Here is a 22,801-nt window from a genome sequence, read left to right on the forward strand (position 1 = left end):
CGTACGAGCCATGGCGCCCTCGTCGATCCCCAGACGCCGACGGGAACGCAAGTTTCGGCTGGAGGCAGTGGGCCGTGACCTCGAAGCAGAGGTAGGCGCACAACCACTCCTCCTCGAAAGGAATCTATAGAATCCTTTATAGAATGATCCTTATGAGATCTTGATACGTCTTTTTTAAATTTAATGGTTCACACGTACAGGAGAGAGAAAGATGAGAGCATATATCATATTGAAAAAGAAGGTTTTTAAAGGACCCGATTCTATAGAATTTTTTTCCCTCCTGCTCACCCAGGTCCCTGACGCCCCAGTCCGACCCTCTGTACCGCCTTCGCCGGCCACCACACCCGCCGCATCTCTTGGTCGACCGCCACGCGTGCCAGGCTCAGCTCCTTCGTTGCCCGCTTCCCCTGATTCAGCTTGGTAGCCGAGGCATAGTGCGACGTAGCGGACCGTGCTGTCGGGGTGGGACGGCCGGAGTCGCGAACGTCGTTGATCGTTGTCGTAGTAGTGTAGTACCCCCACCAGGCGTCGCCACGGGGTGCCACATTCGTCAGGGTGATCCGCGCGGGTGCCTTCATGGCTAATGGCGGAACCAACAAGCAACTCAAGGGGCTCATTTCCTTCTTCATCCTCCAGTCCTCCTCTTCCTTCTCCACATAATCTCTCTCCTCTTCTCCTTCTTCTTTTGTAAAAAATGGAAGGGGTCCATAGTGCAGCAGGCAGTAGGGGCCTCGAGCCTCCTGCTGCACCGTTGAATCCGCTCCTGTTCATGGCGGCGGCGGAGGGAAGCGGTGGGGTTTGGGGTTTTGCCGACTGGCGAAAGGAGTTGGTGCTGCCTTGCTGATGAGGGCTTGGGGAGTTAGGCTGGGCCGGGATCTAGGGGTGGTGGGTTTTATAGCAGAAATGGCGCTGCGGGGCGATGGCCCGTGCACGCCGTGAGTTTTAGAAGGCAGGGTTTCTTGGATATTCATCGAGATCGGCACAATCACCAAGAACACAAGAACACTAGACACACACTGCTCTTTTTATTTTCTCACGCACGCACAAACCTTACAATGCAACTCGATCCACTCTTTTCTCACGGCACAAAATTACTCACGCTACACATGCTTATATATGCTAAAGCCTAAATCACCTAACCTAAACTTGGGCTGTTGGGCACTACGACTCTGCCGGCCACCGGACTCCGCTGACGTACAAACCCAAAAGTCTGACTTGTATACCAATTTGGTAAGGGAACCCAACTTGCCTTAAACCACGACCTAGACTTTCGTTCTATAACATGGACTCACACGTGCATGCATGCAAGACATGCAGATACAAAACTCACGCACGTATGTATGTATGCTAGCACTAATCCTACTAGCTTAAACCAATCTAAACAGCAAGATTAACTCTAACATGGTTGGCCTTAGCATGATCATGCTCAGTGCCAACGTTTCTACACTGAATTGCTGCACCACTTCCCAATCAGATCTGATATAAAATCTACCAAAATTTTCGATTGATAAAAAGAAAGAACTATCATGGATAAACAGCAACATAGAACTTTGTTTAATCCACAACCAAAGTTCAGAACAGAAACAAGGCAACAGATGATTTCCAGCATAATAGCTTCTGTCATCTGCTTCATTGCCCAGCATGCCGTACAGCTTTCATATGGTAACTGTACAAAATAGAGCGAGCCGTTTCATTATGAATGGTACAGCAGCCTACATTACTAGTACTGTATAAACAATGTATCCCCTCATACCAGCAGAGCCATTTCTGACTTCATCTTCCTACTGTACCAGTTACCACCCATTGTCTATTGCAAGTTACAGAAATACTGCTGATCAGCAAATATATATACCGGATTCCAGCCACTGCCTAATCATAACAGGGCCACCACTTTGGTAGAACCCTGTGTTACAAACCTGCAGTGAACAGAGGACCATATTATCAGGTCTACGATGATCAGGTAAGAGAGCTACAACAATCCGGAGTTCTGGACGAGCTGTAAACTACATTCACACTATGATCAAATGCCTCCAACCAGGCAACCACACAATTACCAGCTACGAATCGTTTTGCTGCCTCTCCATCTGTATTGACCGGAAAATCCGTGCTGCTGATTCTGAAGCAGTTTGTGCGTTATGCGGAACAACCCTGATCACATGGTTCTGCTTGTCCCGGCTTCCAGATGAGGACTGAGGCTGGGCATTCTGAACTGAAGCTGCCGGAAAGAATGACACCGGGCCACTTCCATCACCTTGAAGCCTGCCAAAAGGGCTGCTGGCACTGCTGGCTTGAGGCTCGCTGTCCCTTGATGCATGAAATCTCCAAATGCCACTCGGGTGCGACATGTCGTTGCATGAGATCCGTGACTGTTGTTCTACATGCCCATTGGGCTGTGATGCAGCAGCATGGCTCCCTTGCTCAACTGCAGATGCTGGTAAACTGAAAGGTGGGAAGTAGTTGTAGTTCATGGGCATGGCAGGAGCGCCAGGAGGGGCCATATGTTGTGGCTGGTGAGGCATCGGAACGCCATATGCCGTAGAAGGAGTACAGTTGGCATAAAATGGGGTCAACAAACTTCCAACTGGAGCACACGGCCCGGTATAAGGCTTATAGACAAGACCTTCAGAAGGAGACATAACTGGGACAAGCCACTGATTTTGTGGCGGATTCATGCACCAGCTATTCTGTTTGTTGTCAGGAGCAGCAGGCATAGCTGGAGAGTTGCTTGTAAAGGCTTCATTTGCTGCTGCTTGATCATGATGGTTGCCGCCAAGCCCATCATCACGAGAAGGGGATGGCGGGTCTCCTTCAGTGTTTTCTTTTGTTAACTCTGGCTGCTCTATAGTTGGCTGAATATCATCCTTGTTTGCGATTGACAGGGTTTGTGCTTTCAGATTTCCTTTAGGCAGCTTGTTCTTCTTTCCCACTAAGGCATTGCCAAGGCAAGGATCACCTTCAATAAGCAGATGTGGAGATGCTGCAATGAATTTCTGCACCTGCATGGAAGTCAATTCAATCCTGGGTTGGGTTATAATTACATTCTGCAAAAGATTGTATCCACAAGCTAACCTACTTATGAATGAGAGAAGGAAGAAAACTTTATTTATTTTATGCAGACTCACTTTTATCAGCTTATGCAGCTCGAATACTTGGACAGCAAAAATCCTCTGCTGACTGCAGAGTTTAAACAAAACAAGGTGTAAAACAACAAGAAAGAACATTATAAAGCAATTCGGGAAGCAAAAAAAATCAATATTCATAGTATCAGTCTAACAGGAACACATGTACTATTCGATTTCTACTTGAAAGGAAAAAAGTGAAGGCATTTCAAAATTCAAAATATATTTACACTTTATTTTGAAGTTCTACAACAGATATGGGCAAGAAAAAACAATGAGAAATGTCATCTTCGTGTTGTCTTCTCATATGACAATCAACTGAAAACTATGAGCAAATGAAAATAAATGAAGTGAAACAGAACATAGTAATTTTCTAATGAATCCTACAAATACTTGATACAAAACAATTACTCAAGCATTGTATACTTACTTCTGCATAGCTCTTCTTGCCTTCCAGAAATGCTTTGGACCAATAGCACCAACAATTTCGTCTGGAGAAATCTCCCACCCAGGTATACATTCCACTGAGGAGTCGGATAAATCATCATTTTGCTCTACATCATGATGTCCTAGTGACCTTTTTCTCTTTGCACCAGCTTCTCTTAAACTTCCTTCTGGTAAATTAGAATTCCGATTAGAGTTATTTAAATCAAGACAGGGTTTACAGGATACTGTATTTTTGGCTGCTGTAGGGTTTTGTGCTTTCATGGAACTTCCATTCATGCTTGTAGGTTGATGCCCGCTATTTCCAAGATGTGGGTTGTCAGAACTATTTATATTACTTGCCTTATCGCTCTTTGAACATACTTTAGCGTCTTTGTTTCCGAACTTATCTTTGGATGCTCGAATTGATTCACTCTTTTCTTTAACTTGCACGCTTTTTGCTACTTGCACTGGTTCTTTCTCCTTAGCTTTTGGAGAGCTCATTAATCTCATATCAGAAACATTGATTCTCTCCAAGTGCCTGTTCACAGCATTATCACATTTTGTAGATGATTTCGACATTGCAGACAGACTTTTGTGTGGATTTGTAGCACATAGGGGTTTCAATTTCCCTTGAACACCTTCATGCTCTTTAGTAGAATGTTGAGGAAATCTGGGAGAACATATGGAATGAACCATAAATTCATCATCATTGGCCACTTCCTTCCCAGTAGAATTCTTGACGATGATGCTCACTCTATGCTGTGAGGTGCACTCAGCAATTGATCTTGCAGCATAAACGTCATTGTTCTTGGTCTGTGAGGATAGCCTCCCAGATTCTCTCCTTGTGCTATTAGACTGCCTGTTGATAGAGTTTCCTTTGATCTTTTCAGATGAGTGAGCAGGTTCATTTGAAGGCATATCAAAGGGCTGGAACAGAGGCCTGTCATACACATAAACCTGGATGGAGATAGCTTGTGTCAGTAATTTGTAAGATTTAATTAATTGCTGATGGAATACTAAATTGCTATCTACGTTTGCCAAGGCACATCCAGTGAGATTCCCTCCATGCAAACTGATAGACAGAACCTTCAAAGTATCCAGGTACTTCCATTTAAAACTAGATTAGAGGTGAGAAATGCTGAAATGGAGTACCTAATGGTAAAAAACTTAATTCTTTCATTGCTCACTGTTCTACCCCAAATGGGGGGGGGGGGGGGAATAGGGACAGAGACAAGACTGCAAGTAACCCCTGTTTTCTTTTTCATTTTTTTCTTCTTGCCTTTATTTCTATGGGAGTCTAAATATCTAACATCTATGGCTTGGAGTTTTCCCATTGGTTCTTCTTGTCTATTACTATTTGCTACCTCCGTACTTGCAAAGTAAATTATGTCTTGTGGGTGGTTCTCACATGTTTGTTCTCCGCAACATTTTCCTGTCCTACAAACTTGTAGAAAACCGAATAGTCAAGCATATATATTATATCATACATATTGAGGATCGTAACAAATGAGCATGCCAATGAATTTACGTGAAGCACAGCTTTTCCCATTAACAGTTGATCATTTCCTACTTGCTTCTGCACCTTTCCCTTTATGTACTACAAAGAGCGCATCTCAGCGAAGAAACTTCCTAGAAAGTTTGGTTACATACAATTCGCAAAAATAACTAGAATGGCGAGAGAGTGGTAACTGTCTAACTGAGCTCAAGTGAGTGTCTCAATCCACAAGCTTGGTTGCAAATGGTGTCCCAAGGGAATTTGTTGCAGACTGACAGATCGATCACTTGTGTGTTGTGCCCACGTATACACTGTGGGTTTGCAGATATAGCGAATGTCCTCATACAAACGTTCTTAGGCTGCATCTCAGAAATAATTTTAGAGATCAAGCAGCACAATTTGGAGCCTAAACTTAACACAATACAAGAGACCAGCTCGACGCTTGAGCCTCACATAGAACTAAGTGGAAGGCATCACAACAACACTATATAGATTGGTCGGCAGATGCGAAAATAGCTGAGCTGACAACAGCATAGCTATCTTGGCTAGGAAATTCCCCCTAGACACACAATTGATATCTAAAGTGCCATCCAACTCATGATGCAAAGTGCCGATAGTTGTATCTGTTTATTCTGCTGCCTTTGATGGTCACAGTACGCAGCTTACTCCATCCGGTCATAAATACTTGGATGGTATCAGTTATCACAGGCCGAGGAAGAAGCACAATTAATGGAATGGTCAGTGTGATCTATCCCCTCTGTATACCAGCTAGCAACTAGTATATGTTGCCACTATAGCACCACCATACACAACATGCCCAAGTTGTCACCAACTCAACTCAGCAGCAAACACCGTGACAGGGTGGAGGAATCTGAGCGCAAAGAAGACGTTGTTCGCGTTCCAATTCTGCATTCCTCGAATTCGTCGGGCACAAACTGGGGACTCCTAAGAGGCACAGAGCGAGCAGCTCACCTGGCTCGCCGACGTCGAGGGCACGAGGCTGCCCCCGCCGGCGCGGGTCGAGGCGGACGAGCTGAAGCGGTTGGACGGGACGGTGAACTGCTCGTAGAGCGCCATCTTGTTCCTGGGCGGCGCCCGCGGGCCGCCGCCCTTCCCGGCGTCGCTGACGTGGAGCCGTGGGAACAGCGGCCCCATCACCTTCCCCTCTTCCTTCCCTCCTCCGCCTCCCCTCGTCATCCTCTCCACGCCCAAGAACCCGCAGCCAAATCAAAGGGAAGGAAAGATCCCGGATTTCGGGCAGCTGCTGACGTTTCTTGGCGTCAGGGCCAGCGAGGGAGCCTGGATTGTTGGTGCGCAGCTGCTGCCACGGCCATGGCGGCTTCTTGAATTGAATGGCGAATCAAATAGGCGGAACAGGGGAGGGAAGATTGGAAGCGAGAAGTGCTTGTGGTTGTGGCCTTGCCGCCTTGGGGGTTTTGGTGTCCCTTTCATGTGTGCTTTTTTTAGCGGGGTTTCTGATGCCAGAAGGAAGGAGGAGTCGATGGGGCCCACCGTGAGAGGGAGATGGAAGACAGGAGTGGACGCTACGCTCGGTACACCAGTGTTTTGCATAGTGCTTGGTCAGAGACCCAGATCAGCATGTCAGTATTTTGCAATTTCATCGTCCAAAAAAGTATTTTTCAGTTTATCTCTGCAGTGACAATTAATAATTTTTTATTGTCATTTAAGACGGAAAGCTTCCATGCAAAAAATACGGACCACTCCTCATTGAAAACTGAAAGAAGAGAGAGTTTGGGAAAGCACACCACATCTTATGCGGCCTTTATTTTTTCATATATATATATATATATATATATATATATATATATATATATATATATATATATATATATATATATATATATAGCCATTTACAGGGGAATCAATTCCTGATTAAAGGGAGGAAATATCACCAAAGATAGCAACAAATAATCACATGATATAACCTTCCAAAGAATACAAACGTAGCCCCTAAGTATGTACATTAACAGCCCCCCACAGTCGAAGTGTGAGGCTCCCGAACGTCGAGACTGAAGCAGAAATCTTGGAATGACTGCACCAAAAGACCCTTGGTCATTACGTTGGCGAATTGCTGTCTGGAGTGAACATGGAGTACGCGCACTTCACCGAGAGCAACCTTTTCACGAACGAAGTGAATATCGATCTCGATGTGTTTGATACGTCTGTGCTGAACGGGGTTCGACGACATGTTGATAGCACTAACATTATCGTAGAAAACCACGGTAGCGTTGGGAACCGAGACATGGAGGTCTTGGAGAAGCTGACGAAGCCAACAACTTTCAGTCACAACGTGCGCAACAACTCGGTACTTAGCTTCAGCCCTGGAGCGTGAAACGGTCGTTTGGCGCTTAAAGGACCAGGAAATGAGTGTATCACCCAGGTAGACACAGTAGCCTGATGTGGAGCATCGTGAGTCAGGGTAGCCGGCCCAATCCGCATCAGAGTATGCTGTGAGGTCTGTAGAGGTAGCAGAGCGTAACTAGAGGCCGAAATCCATGGTGCCTTCGACGTACCGAAGAATGCGCTTGATGAGAGCAAGGTGAGGCTCACGAGGTGCATGCATGAAGAGACACATCTGCTGTACAGCATAACATAAGTATGTGCGCGTCAATGTGACATATTGAAGAGCGCCCGTGAGACTACGATATTCCGTAGGATCAACTACTGGAAGTCCATCCTCTGCTGAGAGTTTCCCTTTGGTGTCTATCGGAGTGACTGAGGGGTGACAATCGGCCATACCAGCTCGTTGGAGGAGATCAGCGGCATATTGTCGTTGGGACAAAAAAATGTCATCCTGAGTATGCTAAATTGGTATGCCGAGGAAGTAGTGAAGGGCACCAAGATCAGTCATAGCAAACTCATGGTGAAGCAAAGAGGTGATGTCTGCAAGAAGTGTAGTCGACGAAGCCATGAGGACAATATCATCAACATAAAGCAGAAGATATGCAAGCTCCTGATCCCGACAAAAGACAAACAAGGACGTGTCTGATGCTGATGGAAGAAAGCCAATAGTCCGAATAAAAGTGGTGAAACGCTGGTACCATGCACGGGGTGCCTGCTTGAGACCATAGAGAGACTTCTGGAGAAGACAGATGTAGCCGAGGTGAGTAGTATCCTCAAACCAGATGACTGCTGACAGTACACTATTTCATCAAGATGTCCATGTAGAAAAGCGTTCTTCACGTCAAGCTGATGTATTGACCAGTGGCGGGAAGCCACAAGTGTGAGAACCACACGGATAGTGGAGTATTTGACAACAGGGCTGAATGTCTCATCAAAGTCGACACCAGGTTGTTGAGAATAGCCACGGACAACCCAACGAGCTTTGTAGCGAGCGAGAGACCCATCAGAGTTGTACTTGTGTTTGAAAACCCATTTACCAGTGATGACACTGGAGCCTAAAGGACGCGTAACAAGGGTCCATGTAGCATTGTCGATGAGGGCGCGATACTCCTCTTGCATGGCATGGCGCTAGTTCGTATCATTCAGGGCCTCGCGATACGTCTTCGGAATGGGGGAGACAGTATCGAGGGCGGCAGGTAGATTAAGCCTGTCCACCGGCTTGACGATGTCGGTCTTGGCTCGGGTCTGCATGGGGTGCGAACCAGGGGCGGGTCGCGCCTGCAAGGTGGCGTGTTCGCCGTGAGAAGATGCTGGGGAAAGCACCTGGCTAGCCGGGCCAGGTGTAGACGCAGCCCCAGCAGCGGGTCAAGCCTGTCCAGGTGAATATACAGCCTAGTAGGAGGGCCAGGAAGTGGAGTGGATCCTAGCGTCTCAGCAGGATGCTGCTGAATAGATGGCGATGACGCAGGGACGCCGGCCAGTTGAGTGGCGACGCCAGCCGAGCCAGGCGTGGACAAGGCCCTGGCATCAACGTTAAGGTGTGAAGGAGGGCGACGGGTGATGCCACAGGGACGCCGGCCAGGTGAATGGCGACGTCATCAACGAGAAGGTCGAGATCAACGCGGGGTTCCTGCATGTTAGTTTGAGAAAAGGGAAAAAATGTCTCATTGAAAACAACATGACGAGATATGATGACTTTGTTAGTGGACCAATCGAGGCAGCGGTATCCCTTATGGGAGGAAGGGTAACCAATGAACACATAGGGAGTGGAGCGTGGTGAAAGTTTATTGTCGACCGTGGAGGATAAGTTTGGGTAGCACAAACAACCAAAGACTTTGAGATGGGAGAGGTCAGGACGAACTTTGTGGAGTTTGTGATAAGGTGTGTCAAACTGAATGGGACGACATGGACGGTGGTTGAGAAGGTATGTTGCGGTAGCGAGAGCTTCGGCCCAAAAGGATGAAGGCATGTGAGACTGAAAAAGAAGGGTGCGGACAAAATCATTGGTTGTGTGGATGGCTCGCTCGGCCTTGCCATTTTGTTGGGAAGTGTAAGGGCAAGACATGCGAAAGATGATACCTAGGCGTGCAAAGAAGGAACGAGAGGAAGTGTTGTCGAACTCTCGACCATTGTCAGCTTGAACACATTGGACAGGGGCATGAAATTGTGTACGCACATAGGCAACAAAATTCTGCAGGAGCATGGAAACTTCAGATTTTTGGCAAATAGGAAAGGTCCACATGAAATGAGAGAAATCATCAATAACTATGAGGTAATATCAAAATCCAGAGGTACTTAAAATGGGTGATGTCCAAAGATCACAGTGAACAAGCTGAAATGGGGCAACAGACTTAGAGCTAGATGTAGAAAATTAAAGACGGACATGCTTGCCGAGTTGACACACATGGCAAAGAGAATCATCGCCTTTATTACATGAAATTAAAGAGGAACGACGAAGAGTGTCCATAACGTCGTGATCGGGGTGTCCAAGACGACGGTGCCAGGTGGCGTGGGAGGTGGACGTCATCAAGTAGGCATGCGATGATGAAGGAGTGGTGACGGGGTGGACGGTGTAGAGATCACCTGAGCTATTGCAGCGAACCATCTCACGCCGGGTTCGCAGTCCTTGACAGAAAAACTGAGAGGGTCAAACTCGATAGAGCAAGAGTTGTCACGAGTAAATTGATGTATGGAAATAAGGTTTTTAATTAAGGATGGAACGAAAAGAACATTTGACAAAACAAAGGAGGAGGAAGGAGTGGAGAGGGAGGTGTGACCAGAGCGAAGAGCATAAATGATAGAACCATTACCGATAGTGATATTGGCTGGTAGGTGGAGAGGAGAGGAGCATGTAAGATTACCGTCAGTGGAGGCCATATACAAGGAGGCGCCTGAGTCCATCACCCAGGTTGGTGACTGCTGGAGGGACATGGCGTTGAGTGCATTGATGAGGCCTGCTTGATCCCAATTAGGTTGGGCCAAGCTGGCCGAAGTGGTGGCCACCAGAGCAAATGTCGTGAATGCATTGCCCGACATGCCAGGGTGAGGGCCGAGAATGCCCTGGCTAGCAGTGTTGCCCGAACCATGGACAAGACCCGTGCTGGGGTTGAAACAGATCCATGGACCAGTTGGGGTAGGAGACGGAGTGGTCTGCTTCGGGGCAAAATGGCCACGCCTGTCACGATGACCCTTGCCATGCTTGTTGTTGCGGCAACCGCCAGAGGAGGAGCCCCCCCGCGCCCTGCTGAGCACCAGCCACCTACTGGCACCCGCCGGAGCCACAAACGACGTGTGGCCTGCCAAAAATAGCAAGGACGGTGCTAGAGGCAGCGTCGTTCTTCTGATGCATTTCCATCATGAGGAGATAGGAGCAGGCCTCGCTGAATGAGGGCAGTGGTGTCTTGAAGGCGATGTTGTCGACAGCGTTGGCAAAGCTCGAGCGAAGGCCGCACAGAAGGTTGAGCACGAGTGCCGGTTCGTACATGGCGTGACCGACATCGCAGAGATCGTCGGCCAGTGATTTGACGCACTGGGAGTACTCTGTTACCGACAGATCACCCTACATGATCGAGTGAAATTGGTGATGAAGATAGACGGCACGGGTCTCACGGTTGTTGCGGAACTATCCCTTGACGCGAAGCCACATATCCCGTGTAGTTTGGGTAGGCTTGACCATGACGGTGAGAACGTTCTCGTGGATGCAGCCAAAGAGCCATGAGAGGACGTTGCAATCCTCTTGAATCCATGTTGGATTGGTCGGAGCGGCGAGGATGGAACCGTCGATGTGATGCAGCAGGTGAAACTTGCCACACATCGCCTTGAAGAACACGGACCACATGGTGTAGTTCGTGGCCTTCATGCTGAGGACGATGGGGATGTGCGACTTGATGGAGGTGACATTGGCTGTGGCAGTTGCGGTGGAAGGAACGAGGGTGGTGTGGGCGGCCGGCATGGTGGAAGAGAGAGACACCAGGTTGGTGTCTTGGCCGGAGGTAGTGGCCATGGCAGAGCGGAAGGGAGGATCGGATCGATCAAACTGATACCATGAAAACTGGAAAGAAGAGAGAGTTTGGGAAAGCACAACACACCTTGTGCGGCCTTCATTTTCTCATATATATATAGCCATTTACAGGAGAATCAATCCCTGACTACAAGGGAGGAAATATCACCAAAGATAGCAACAAATAATGGCTGGATATAACCTTCCAAAGAATACAAACGTAGCCCCTAAGTATGTAGGTTAACACTCATGTCTTGCTAAGTTTCGGGTTCGTGTTCGGAGTTCACCTTCGACGGCCCTCTAGCACACTAGCTACATTGTCTGCTGCGGCGATGTCAACTATAGGCGGCCTGCATCGATACCTATTGGCTCCACCTGATGCCTTCGTGGATGTACCTAGTCCTCACCATGCCAAGTCCTCCATTTCACAACCATTGTTGTTGCCTCTTGAAAGTGCATCTAGGCCCCCTAAGTGGGTTTTGGCTTATTGATGATAAAACGATTAAAGAACTAACATGCTTTGTGAGTATTGAACAGGTATGAGCATTAGTTGTGAAGGTAAATGACGTTTGACGCCTGTCGAAACAATTGAAGAATCAACGAAGGATATGATCTAGGGCTTAAATTCTTTTTCTTTTGAAATTGAGTCTAGGATAGATTTTTTTCTTAGATGGATGAATTCATTTGCTTGATTAATGTCTCAATGCTCAAGAGATCCTTTAGAATCACCCAATTGAGAGACACATTCACTCACGGACACGAAACTCTTTCTGAAAATCTTCTGAGTCCGGAGTCTCCGGTGTTCACCGGATACTCCGGTACTCAGCGTTTAGCCGGAGTCTCCGAGCTAGAATCCGGCAGAAGGCTCTCGGTTAGCCTTTAATCTTTTTGATAAAAAATAGTAAAGACCGGAGTCTCCGGTGTTCACCGGATACTCCGGTAAAATCTTTTGTGTGTAGTCGGAGTCTCCGAGCTAGACTCCGGCAGAAGGCTCTCGGTTAGCCTTTAATCTTTTTGATAAAAAATAGTAAAGACCGGAGTCTCCGGTGTTCACCGGATACTCCGGTACCTGGAGATGCCGGAGGATCCGGCTAGTCTCCGGACTTAGTCTGTTTTGGAAAATCTGTCAGGACCGGAGACTCCGGTGTTCACCGGAGACTCCGATAATGAAACAGAACTGTAACGGCTAGTTCTGACACGTTCGTGATCGTTCTGACGCCGTTTTTGGAATTAGGACCGGAGACTCCGGTGTTCACCGGATACTCCGGTAAGCTCTGACAAAAAACTGTAACGGCTAGTCTGTGAGAGAGGGCTATAAATGCCTCCTCTCTCCATATCATTTAAAGCTTGCTGTGGCTGGTTTCCTTGAGAACTCTTGAGCACTTAAAGAGCATTCAAAGCCCCTCCAATCATCTCTAGAGCAAAACTTGCACAAATTTGAGAGTGTGTGTTTGGAGAGGGTTCAAGCCACTTGAGCATTGATTTCTTCATTGAGCATTTACTGCGATCATCTCCTTTGAAGCTTTGGGTTTCTAGAAGGAAAGGAGTCGCCCGAAGAGCACCCAAAACTTGTGGTGTGCCTCGGGAAGTTTGTAAGCATCTTCATATTGAGTAAGAATTTCTAGCTTGATCTTTGCGGTCGCTAGAAGAGGATAGGGTTGGAGAAGACCCGGCTCTTTGTGAGCTCCTCAACGGAGACGTAGGCACTTCTTTGTGAGGTGGCCGAACTCCGGGATATATTCTTGTGTTCTTACTTGTTAAACTTACTTGATCGTGTGCATTTGGTTATTTGTCATTTAATTTGCTATAGTATCAATCCTGCTAGTTTCTAACTGTTATTCTAGCTTAGTAATATCTACTTGACCTAGTGCATTTCTTAGAATCCAGCTGTAGCCTTTAGTTCAAAGTTATTCTGAAATTTCCTGTCAGGCCGGATACTCCGGACTAGACCAGATACTCCAGACCATATCGGAGTATCCGGACTTCACCGGAATATCCGGCAGTTTAATCCGCTGTTTTTAGTTTTAAATTTCAGAAAAGCCTACTCACCCCCCCTCTAGGCACTTTCAATTGGTATCAGAGCCTAACCTCCTACAAGGCTTCACCGCTTGGAGGAAATCATTATGTCGACATCCGGAAGTCCGAGGGGTCCGAAAGATGATCCATCAAGAAGTGATGATGGTAATGGTAAAGGAAAGGGAAGTGAGATTCCTTTCAATTATGATCGTTTGAATTCTTCTAGCAATTATATTTCCGTGCCTTCCGGACGTGCACCATTGTTCGATGGTACACATTATGCCGCTTGGAGGCACAAAATGAACATGCACTTAATTTCTCTTCATCCAAGTATTTGGAAGATTGTTTGCACAGGTTTTGAGCTGCCGGAGGAAGACCAAGAGCTCACCTCAAGTGAAGAACAAAATATGCATCGCAATGCTCAAGCTACAAGTGTGTTGCTTAGTGCCTTGAGTCCGGAGGAATTCAACAAAGTAGATGGACTTGAGGAAGCTAAGCAAATTTGGGACACACTTCAAGTTGCTCATGAAGGGACTACAAGTGTGAGAGAATCCAAAATAGAATTGCTTGAGGGAAAGCTAGGAAGATTTGTGATGGAGGATCATGAAACTCCTCAAGCAATGTATGATCGGATGATGGTGCTTGTGAACAAGCTAAGAGGACTTGGAAGCGAGGACATTGATGATCACAAAGTGGTCAAGAGACTACTTAGGGCATTTGCTCCTAGAAATCCCACTTTGGTGACGCTCCTCCGTGAGAGAAGAGATTACAAGAGGCTCACACCAAGTGATGTGCTTGGAAGGATTCTTGCTCATGAGCTCATGGAAGAAGAAGCTAATGAAGTGAAGATTCATGCTAAACAAAGCTCAACCTCAAGGCATAAAGAAATTGCACTCAAGGCAAGCAAAAGCAAGCAAGTTCAAGAATCAAGCACAAGTGATGATGAAAGCTCCGAAGATGAAGAAATGGCGTTCTTTGTGAAAAGGTTCAAGAAATTCATGAGAAAAGGAGGCTATTCAAAGTACAAGAGAGACATGCCCAAGAAGAGAACATCAAGAAGGGCATGCTATGAATGTGGCGAAATTGGTCACTTTATAGCCGATTATCCAAACAAGAAGAAGGGAAAGGACAAAGAAGACAATAAAGTCAAGTCATACAAGAAAGACAAGAACAAGATGTACAAGAAGAAATATTCGGGTCAAGCACATATTGGAGAAGAGTGGGATTCCAACTCCGACTCGGACTCCGATGATGAAGGAGTCGCCACCATTGCTATTCATGAGCTTACACCAAGAAAATCACTCTTAATGAGTGATGATGATGATGATGATGATGATGATGGAGACTCCCCAAAATGCTTCATGGCCAAGAACCACAAGGTAAAATCTCAATCCAAGCTCCTAGATAGTGATAGTGAGTATGATAGTGATTGTGATAATTTGTTCAAAGGTTTGAATAAAAATGTCATGGCTAAAATAAAGGAGCTAATGGATACGATAGATAGTCATGAAGAGACCCTTGAGAGACAAGAAGACTTGCTCATCCTTGAAAAGGAGAGAAACCTTGAACTCGAGGAGCTCTTTGCTAAAGAGAAAGAAAAAGTTGAGAAATTGTCTAAAGATTGTGATTTAGCCAATTCCTCAATTGCCGATCTTAAGAGTAACAATTTCGTGCTTCAAGAGAAATTATCTTGTTTAGATGAAAATTATAGAACTCTTGAAACACAAATTGATATTCTTAAGAAAGGCTCTTCTAACTCTAGTGAAGCAAATTCACTATCTAATGCATCTACTAGCAATGGATGTTCTCGTTGTTCTAACCTTGAAATAAATGCTTGTACAACTAATATTGAATCCTTGCAAGCATTACAAAAGGAAAATGAGAGGATAAATGCTTTGGTCAAATATGGGTGCATCAAAACTTATAAGTCAAAGGATGCACTTTACAAGACTATTCAAGCCAAAGACAATAAGCTAAAGAGAGGTCTTGGTTTTGACCAATATACAAGCAAACCAAATGATCGTGTGGTATTGAAGGGAGTGGAATGCCTCAAGTTTGTCAAAGGAGGCAAACAAGTTGATCACCCTACTCAAACAAAGGCAACCGAAGGCTCATGCCCCCCAATGTTCTTTTTATGCTTCATACATGCTAAAGAGAGATCACCATGGTAAAGTGGTTGCTCTCTATGTTGGTCCCCGCACAAGAGATAGAATTGTAAAAAGGAATGTGTGGGTGCCAAAAGTGCTTGTGACTAACGCTAAAGGACCTAAACAAATTTGGGTACCTAAAATAAAGGCATAACTTTGTTTTGTAGGCATACTCCTCCGGTGGATCAAGTTGGGTCATTGATAGCGGATGTACCAATCATATGACCGGGGAAAAGAGTATGTTCTCCTCCTTTGAAGAAAATGGAGGACCTCATGAAAACATCATCTTTGGCGATAATGGAAAAGGAGAGGTAATGGGACTAGGTAAAATTGCCATCTCAAATGATACTTCCATTTCAAATGTCTTGTTAGTAAAATCACTCAATTACAACTTATTATCCGTATCTCAATTATGTGAAATTGGTTATAATTGTCTTTTTACAAATGAGGGTGTGGTCGTCTCTAGAAGGGAGGACGCCTCTATGGTCTTCACGGGCAAGTTGAAGGGTAAACTCTATCTTGTTGATTTTTCAACGGATGGAGTGATGCCTAAAACTTGCTTGATGGCTAAGTCTAGCATGGGTTGGCTTTGGCATCGCCGACTTGCTCATGTTGGCATGAGGAATTTGTCCAAACTTCAAAAGGGCGAACACATTCTAGGACTAACGAATGTGACTTTTGAGAAAAATAGAGTTTGTAGTGCATGACAAGCGGGAAAGCAAGTTGGAGCATCTCATCCCTTGAAGAATGTGATGACCACTTCAAGACCATTGGAACTCCTTCACATGGACTTATTTGGGCCAATCACTTATATAAGTGTCGGAGGTAACAAATATGGTTTAGTTATTGTTGATGATTTTTCACGTTTCACTTGGGTATTCTTCTTGCATGATAAAAGTGAAACTCAAGCCATTCTCAAGAAGTTTGTGAGAAGAGCACAAAATGAATTCGAAGTAAAGATCAAGAGAGTTAGAAGCGACAATGAAAGCGAATTCAAGAACATACAAGTTGAAGAGTTTCTTGATGAAGAAGGAATCAAGCATGAGTTCTCGGCTCCATACTCCCCTCAACAAAATGGAGTGGTCGAAAGAAAGAATAGGACTCTAATTGAATCCGCAAGAACAATGCTTGATGAATACAAAGTATCGGATCAATTTTGGGCGGAAGCAATCAACACCGCATGCCATGCCATCAACCGGTTATATTTACACAAGTTGTTGAACAAAACTTCATACGAGCTTCTAACCGGTAACAAGCCAAATGTTTCCTATTTTAAAGTCTTTGGTAGCAAATGCTTTATTTTAAACAAGAAATCTAGAAGTTCTAAATTTGCTCCAAAGGTAGATGAAGGGTTTATGCTTGGCTATGGTTCAAATGCCTACGCCTACCGCATTTTCAACAAAACCACCGGATGTGTTGAAATTGCGAGAGACGTAACATTTGATGAATCTAATGGCTCCCAAGTGGAGCAAGTGGATACAAATGTTTTAGGTGATGAAGAAATACCAAGCGAAGCAATCAAGAAGATGGCAATTGGCGAAATCAAGCCCCTAGAACAAGAAAAGACTCAAGAAGCTCAAATCGATAGGGATCAACCATCTTTATCAATGCAAGTTGAACCATCAATGTCAACCCAAGATCAAGACGACAAGAGATCACAAGATCAACATCAAGACCATGAAGATCCGAACAATTTCTTGAATAATGAAGTGGAAGACATCCAACATCAATCTCAAGTGCCACATCCACGTGTTCATCAAAGTATCCAAAGAGATCACCCCGTGGACAACATCCTTGGTGATATACAAAAGAGGGTAACTACTCGTTCAAGAATTGCAAATTTTTGTGAATTTTACTCTTTTGTTTCCTCTTTGGAACCTTTGAAGGTAGAAGAAGCGCTTGATGATCCGGATTGGATAATGGCTATGCAAGAAGAATTGAACAACTTTAAAAGAAATGAAGTTTGGTCTTTGGTGGAAAGGCCAAAACAAAATGTGATTGGGACAAAATGGGTCTTCCGCAACAAACAAGATGAAAATGGGATAGTAACAAGGAACAAAGCTCGTTTGGTTGCTCAAGGATTCACTCAAATCGAATGTTTGGATTTTGGTGAGACATACGCTCCTGTAGCTAGGCTAGAGTCAATTCGTATTTTATTAGCCTATGCTACTCACCATGATTTCAAGTTATATCAAATGGACGTGAAGAGCGCATTTCTAAATGGACCAATCTCCGAATTGGTGTATGTGGAGCAACCGCCCGGCTTTGAAGATCTCAAACATCCCGAGCATGTTTTTAAACTCCATAAGGCGCTCTATGGGCTAAAACAAGCTCCTAGAGCATGGTATGAATGCCTTAGAGATTTTCTTGTCAAAAAGGGCTTTGAAATAGGCAAAGCCGACTCTACTCTCTTTACTAAGAATGTTGATAATGATTTATTTGTTTGCCAAATATATGTCGATGACATTATATTTGGTTCTACTAATCAACAATTTTGTGAAGACTTTAGTAGGATCATGACAAGAAGGTTTGAGATGTCCATGATGGGAGAATTGAAGTTCTTTCTCGGATTTCAAATCAAGCAACTCAAGGAAGGAACCTTCATTTGTCAAACCAAGTACATCAAAGATATGCTCAAGAAATTTGACATGGAGAATGCCAAACCAATCAAAACGCCCATGCAAGCTAATGGACATCTTGATCTCAATGGAGAAGGCAAAAGCGTGGATCAAAAGGTATATCGTTCCATGATAGGATCTTTGCTTTACTTATGTGCATCTAGGCCCGATATCATGCTTAGTGTGTGCATGTGTGCAAGATTTCAAGCCGCTCCCAAAGAGTGCCATTTAATGGCCGTTAAGAGGATTCTTCGATATTTAGTTCATACTCCATACCTTGGGCTTTGGTATCCAAAAGGGTCATCTTTCGACCTTATTGGCTATTCGGACTCCGATTATGCCGGTTGTAAGGTGGATAGGAAAAGCACTTCGGGTACTTGCCAATTCTTGGGTAGATCCTTAGTGTCATGGTCATTCAAGAAACAAAAATCCGTAGCTCTATCCACTGTCGAAGCTGAATATGTTGCCGCGGGAGCATGTTGTGCTCAACTCCTATGGATGAAGCAAACTCTAAGAGACTATGGCCACAAAACTCCCAAAATTCCACTTTTATGTGATAATGAGAGTGCCATCAAAATAGCCAACAATCCCATACAACACTCAAGAACCAAGCACATAGATATTAGACACCATTTCTTGAGAGATCATGCAACAAAAGGGGATATTGACATTCGCCATGTGAGAACCGAAAAACAATTAGCCGATATCCTCACTAAACCACTAGATGAGCAAAGGTTTTGTGAGTTGAGAAGTGAATTAAATGTCCTAGATTCTCAGAACGTGGCTTGAACTGTTGCATACACTTGCTTGTTGTAGATTTATAGCTTTTCTAGTTAAGAGTTTGCGAAAACTGCATTTTGAGTGTTTTTCTCAAAATTATTTGGATTTTTTTGATCTCCCGATCATAATTTGTAACTTGTGATCATAGTTATGTAATGATGCTTGATTGGCTGATCACATTTGACAAATTAATCCTCTTGTCCAACATCTTCCTTCCAGAAAATCTTTTTCCAAATTCCTCAGCTCTAAATTCTGCTGTGACAGTTCCAGGTCCCGGAATGTCCGGTGTTCACCGGAGTATCCGGACCTGACACTGTTCACAGCCTCAGCGTTATTCTGTTCTGTTTCCAGTTACCGGATAGTCCGGTATTCACCGGAGTCTCCGGTACAAGTGTCAGGACTGGAGTCTCCGGTCTCCACTGGAGTTTCCGGTAAAAGTATCAGGACCGGACTCTCCGGTCTACACCGGAGTTTCCGGTGTCTCCAGAATTCTATATATTTCCCCAGCCCGAACAGTTACCTCTTCCCATCTATTCTCTTGTCCTCTCTCCAAACAACCTTCTCTCCGGCGATTTTGAGAGGAATCCAAGGATCTTCAAGTCTTGCTACGTTTCTCTCTTGGTTTAAAGGCCGGAATCTACGGAGATCTCTATTTCTCAAAAATCCCCGGAGGATTTGAGCTCAAAGGTATTCTTACAATGGCTGGAGACCGTTTTGAGAAGGGTCGCACTTTCGAGAGGAAGAAGAAACAAAGAAGTGACCCCCGTGCTCAAGAATCAAGTGCTCCTGCCCAATCAGAAGATAGTGGAAGCGGCCATGCTAGTGGTGAAAGAGTCCGCAAAATAGCCGCAAGTGGTGGTATTCACATCGAGGAAGGCAGAGTTGCTGGAAGTGGTAACAGGGACCTTGTGACCATCTGCCGAACCAAATCTCAAGCTATGCGAGGCCGAGAGTCTGCAAGGGGAAAGGGGCCAGCCAAAGTAACTGCAGGAAGAGGTCGAGGAAGAATGCCCTCTACTGAAGAAAGAGGCAAAGGTGTTGCACAAGATAACTCATCTGAATCCGAGGATAATGAAGAAGAACAAGCTGATGAAGTCATTGGACCCTTAAAGCTTCACAGACCCTGGAGAACTGCTTCTGTCTTTGATGCTCCAAAAAGGGCAGTAAACTACATGAAGAATGTATCAAGGGTTGTTAGTGAAAGGTTAAACAACCCATATGATTTTGAGAAGAATGTTGCCGATTATCGATTCTGGAATGATTTTCAGGCAGACTTCTATGAGACAGTAATTTTGGCCAAGAAGAAGCCTATTACTCCCATGCAATGGATTGATTGGGATTATATGGCCAGGAAGAATGACCCGGTGTTCACTGAAGTGATTGCAGCCTGTGAGAGCAAAAGGGTAAAAAATATTATGGCTTTCAGGTATGATTGGTGCGAGGAGGTTATCGCACAATTCTATGCCACAGTGTGGTTTGAGGGATGTGAAAATCCCATTATGCACTGGATGACAGAGGGAGTCAAATACAGGATCAGTTTCAGAGGCTTCGCTCACTACTTCCATCTAGATGCCAGAGATACTTCCAAGGATCAAATTCACAATGAGAATCAATTGACATTGGAAGAAATTGGGTTCATGTATCTAAATCATGGACGAGTTGAGTTCGGAAAACTCACAGGGATGAGACCTTTCTATCGATGTTTGAACTCCCTATTCCGGCTCACCTTGGCCCCCAAGAGTGGAGATGCAACAACAGTTCAAAGTATCTCCAGAAATCTCCTTGCAGCTATGTCAAACGATCATGCTCCTTTCAGCGTGGCTCACTTTCTTTGGGAGGAAATTGTTTTTACATCCAAGTCGCCCATAAAAAGTTGTGGATATGCCCCTTATATCATGTTCATCATTGAAAGGATATCCAAGAAGACTTTTGTAAAGGAGATTAAGCATGAACCATACAGAATGAGGCCTTTGAACATTCGAGCTCCCTCTCCATCTCCATCACCTCCTCGTGCTCCTCCTAGCTCAAGACCGTTTGCCTTGAGACGTGCTCCACCTCGAGGGTCTTCTTTCATCAAGAGTGCTCTCAAAGCAATTTTCAAGATTTGCACTCACAATGCCACTCAAATCAAGGATCAGGGTGCTCGCTTAAAGAAAATGGAGAATCGTCAGAAACAAATGTACACATCCATGAATCTCCAACCTCCTTGCTCTCCTATTGAGTCAGATGAAGCGGAGAGTGCACCTTTTGAGGTTGAGAACCCTTGGGCATGGTATGATGAAGCTCAAGCAGCAGCCGAGAGTTCTCAACAACAAGCTCCAGACGATTCCTCTGACGGCAACGAAGGAAGTGAAAACGAGGAAGAAGAAGATGAGGAAGATGGTAGCAGCGAGTAGGCTCTCTCTTTTTGGTGCTTGATGCCAAAGGGGGAGAGATAGTTATCCTTTATCTTAGTTTCCTTAGTTTTGGTCCCCTTTAAATCTCTTTCGCCGTTGGACAATTGGATTCTTGTTTGTGATGAACCTTGTGTTATTTAAATTCATAAGACCTTTATGTTAGTATGATGTTTGTTGTACTTTCATTAGTTTTGTGTGCTCTATGTCTTTTCACAAACTTTTGCATCCCACGGATTCTAGGATATAGGGGGAGCTCTTGTGTTCAAATTCCTAAAACAATGCACACATTTAGGGGGAGCTTACCATATCTTCTAGAATTCAAAATATTTTTCATATATCCTTGTGTATCCTTTAATCGGGTTGTCATCAATCACCAAAAAGGGGGAGATTGAAAGTGCATCTAGGCCCCCTAAGTGGGTTTTGGCTTATTGATGACAAAACGATTAAAGAACTAACATGCTTTGTGAGTATTGAACAGGTATGAGCATTAGTTGTGAAGGTAAATGACGTTTGACGCCCGTCGAAACAATTGAAGAATCAACGAAGGATATGATCTAGGGCTTAAATTCTTTTTCTTTTGAAATTGAGTCTAGGATAGATTTTTTTCTTAGATGGATGAATTCATTTGCTTGATTAGTGTCTCAATGCTCAAGAGATCCTTTAGAATCACCCAATTGAGAGACACATTCACTCACGGACACGAAACTCTTTCTAAAAATCTTCTGAGTCCGGAGTCTCCGGTGTTCACCGGATACTCCGATACTCAGCGTTCAGCCGGAGTCTCCGAGCTAGACTCCTGCAGAAGGCTCTCGGTTAGCCTTTAATCTTTTTGATAAAAAAATAGTAAAGACCGGAGTCTCCGGTGTTCACCGGATACTCCGGTAAAATCTTTTGTGTGCAGTCGGAGTCTCCGAGCTAGACTCCGGCAGAAGGCTCTCGGTTAGCCTTTAATCTTTTTGATAAAAAATAGTAAAGACCGGAGTCTCCGGTGTTCACCGGATACTCCGGTACCTGGAGATGCCGGAGGATCCGGCTAGTCTCCGGACTTAGTCTGTTTTGGAAAATCTGTCAGGACCGGAGACTCCGGTGTTCACCGGAGACTCCGATAATGAAACGGAACTGTAACGGCTAGTTCTGACACGTTCGTGACCATTCTGACGCCGTTTTTGGAATTAGGACCGGAGACTCCGGTGTTCACCGGATACTCCGGTAAGCTCTGACAAAAACTGTAACGGCTAGTCTGTGAGAGAGGGCTATAAATGCCTCCTCTCTCCATATCATTTAAAGCTTGCTGTGGCTGGTTTCCTTGAGAACTCTTGAGCACTTAAAGAGCATTCAAAGCCCCTCCAATCATCTCTAGAGCAAAACTTGCGCAAATTTGAGAGTGTGTGTTTGGAGAGGGTTCAAGCCACTTGAGCATTGATTTCTTCATCGAGCATT

General features: G+C 45.0%; 2 protein-coding genes across 3 annotated transcripts; both read right to left on the minus strand.

Moving 5' to 3' along the window:
• Positions 1–1,533: 1,533 nt before the first annotated feature.
• LOC133904810 (ELF3-like protein 2) lies at positions 1,534–6,505 on the minus strand. 2 transcript variants are annotated; one of them, XM_062346374.1, is made up of 4 exons: positions 6,013–6,504; positions 3,550–4,502; positions 3,123–3,174; positions 1,534–2,996 (listed from the first exon to the last, which is right to left on the minus strand). In XM_062346374.1, the coding sequence occupies exons 1-4, from the start codon at positions 6,235–6,237 to the stop codon at positions 2,058–2,060; spliced, it is 2,169 nt and encodes a 722-aa protein (XP_062202358.1). In that variant the 5' UTR covers positions 6,238–6,504; the 3' UTR covers positions 1,534–2,057. The 2 variants fall into 2 exon arrangements, with proteins under 2 accessions (XP_062202358.1, XP_062202367.1); XM_062346383.1 differs by lacking the exon at positions 3,123–3,174 and having other exon boundaries at positions 1,534–3,018; positions 6,013–6,505.
• Positions 6,506–10,663: 4,158 nt separating this feature from the next.
• Positions 10,664–11,356, minus strand: LOC133904220 (uncharacterized). The gene is made up of 2 exons (XM_062345683.1): positions 11,078–11,356; positions 10,664–10,963 (listed from the first exon to the last, which is right to left on the minus strand). The coding sequence occupies exons 1-2, from the start codon at positions 11,354–11,356 to the stop codon at positions 10,664–10,666; spliced, it is 579 nt and encodes a 192-aa protein (XP_062201667.1).
• Between the last annotated feature and the right edge of the window lie 11,445 nt (positions 11,357–22,801).

This window comes from Phragmites australis, chromosome 2 (assembly GCF_958298935.1).
Source record: "Phragmites australis chromosome 2, lpPhrAust1.1, whole genome shotgun sequence".
In the NCBI taxonomy this organism is placed as follows: Eukaryota; Viridiplantae; Streptophyta; class Magnoliopsida; order Poales; family Poaceae; genus Phragmites; species Phragmites australis.

What these genes read in the sequence shown, in the direction of transcription:
- LOC133904810 (XM_062346374.1), bottom strand. Translation starts at nt 6,237, where the DNA reads ATGACGAGGGGAGGCGGAGGAGGGAAGGAAGAGGGGAAGGTGATGGGG. An exon ending in CCTCGACGTCGGCGAGCCAG is followed by an intron (nt 4,503 to 6,012) that starts GTGAGCTGCTCG and finishes ATCTCCATCCAG; the next exon opens with GTTTATGTGTATGACAGGCC. An exon ending in GCAAGAAGAGCTATGCAGAA is followed by an intron (nt 3,175 to 3,549) that starts GTAAGTATACAA and finishes TAAACTCTGCAG; the next exon opens with TCAGCAGAGGATTTTTGCTG.
- LOC133904220 (XM_062345683.1), bottom strand. Translation starts at nt 11,356, where the DNA reads ATGCCGGCCGCCCACACCACCCTCGTTCCTTCCACCGCAACTGCCACA. An exon ending in AGAACGTTCTCACCGTCATG is followed by an intron (nt 10,964 to 11,077) that starts GTCAAGCCTACC and finishes TCGATCATGTAG; the next exon opens with GGTGATCTGTCGGTAACAGA.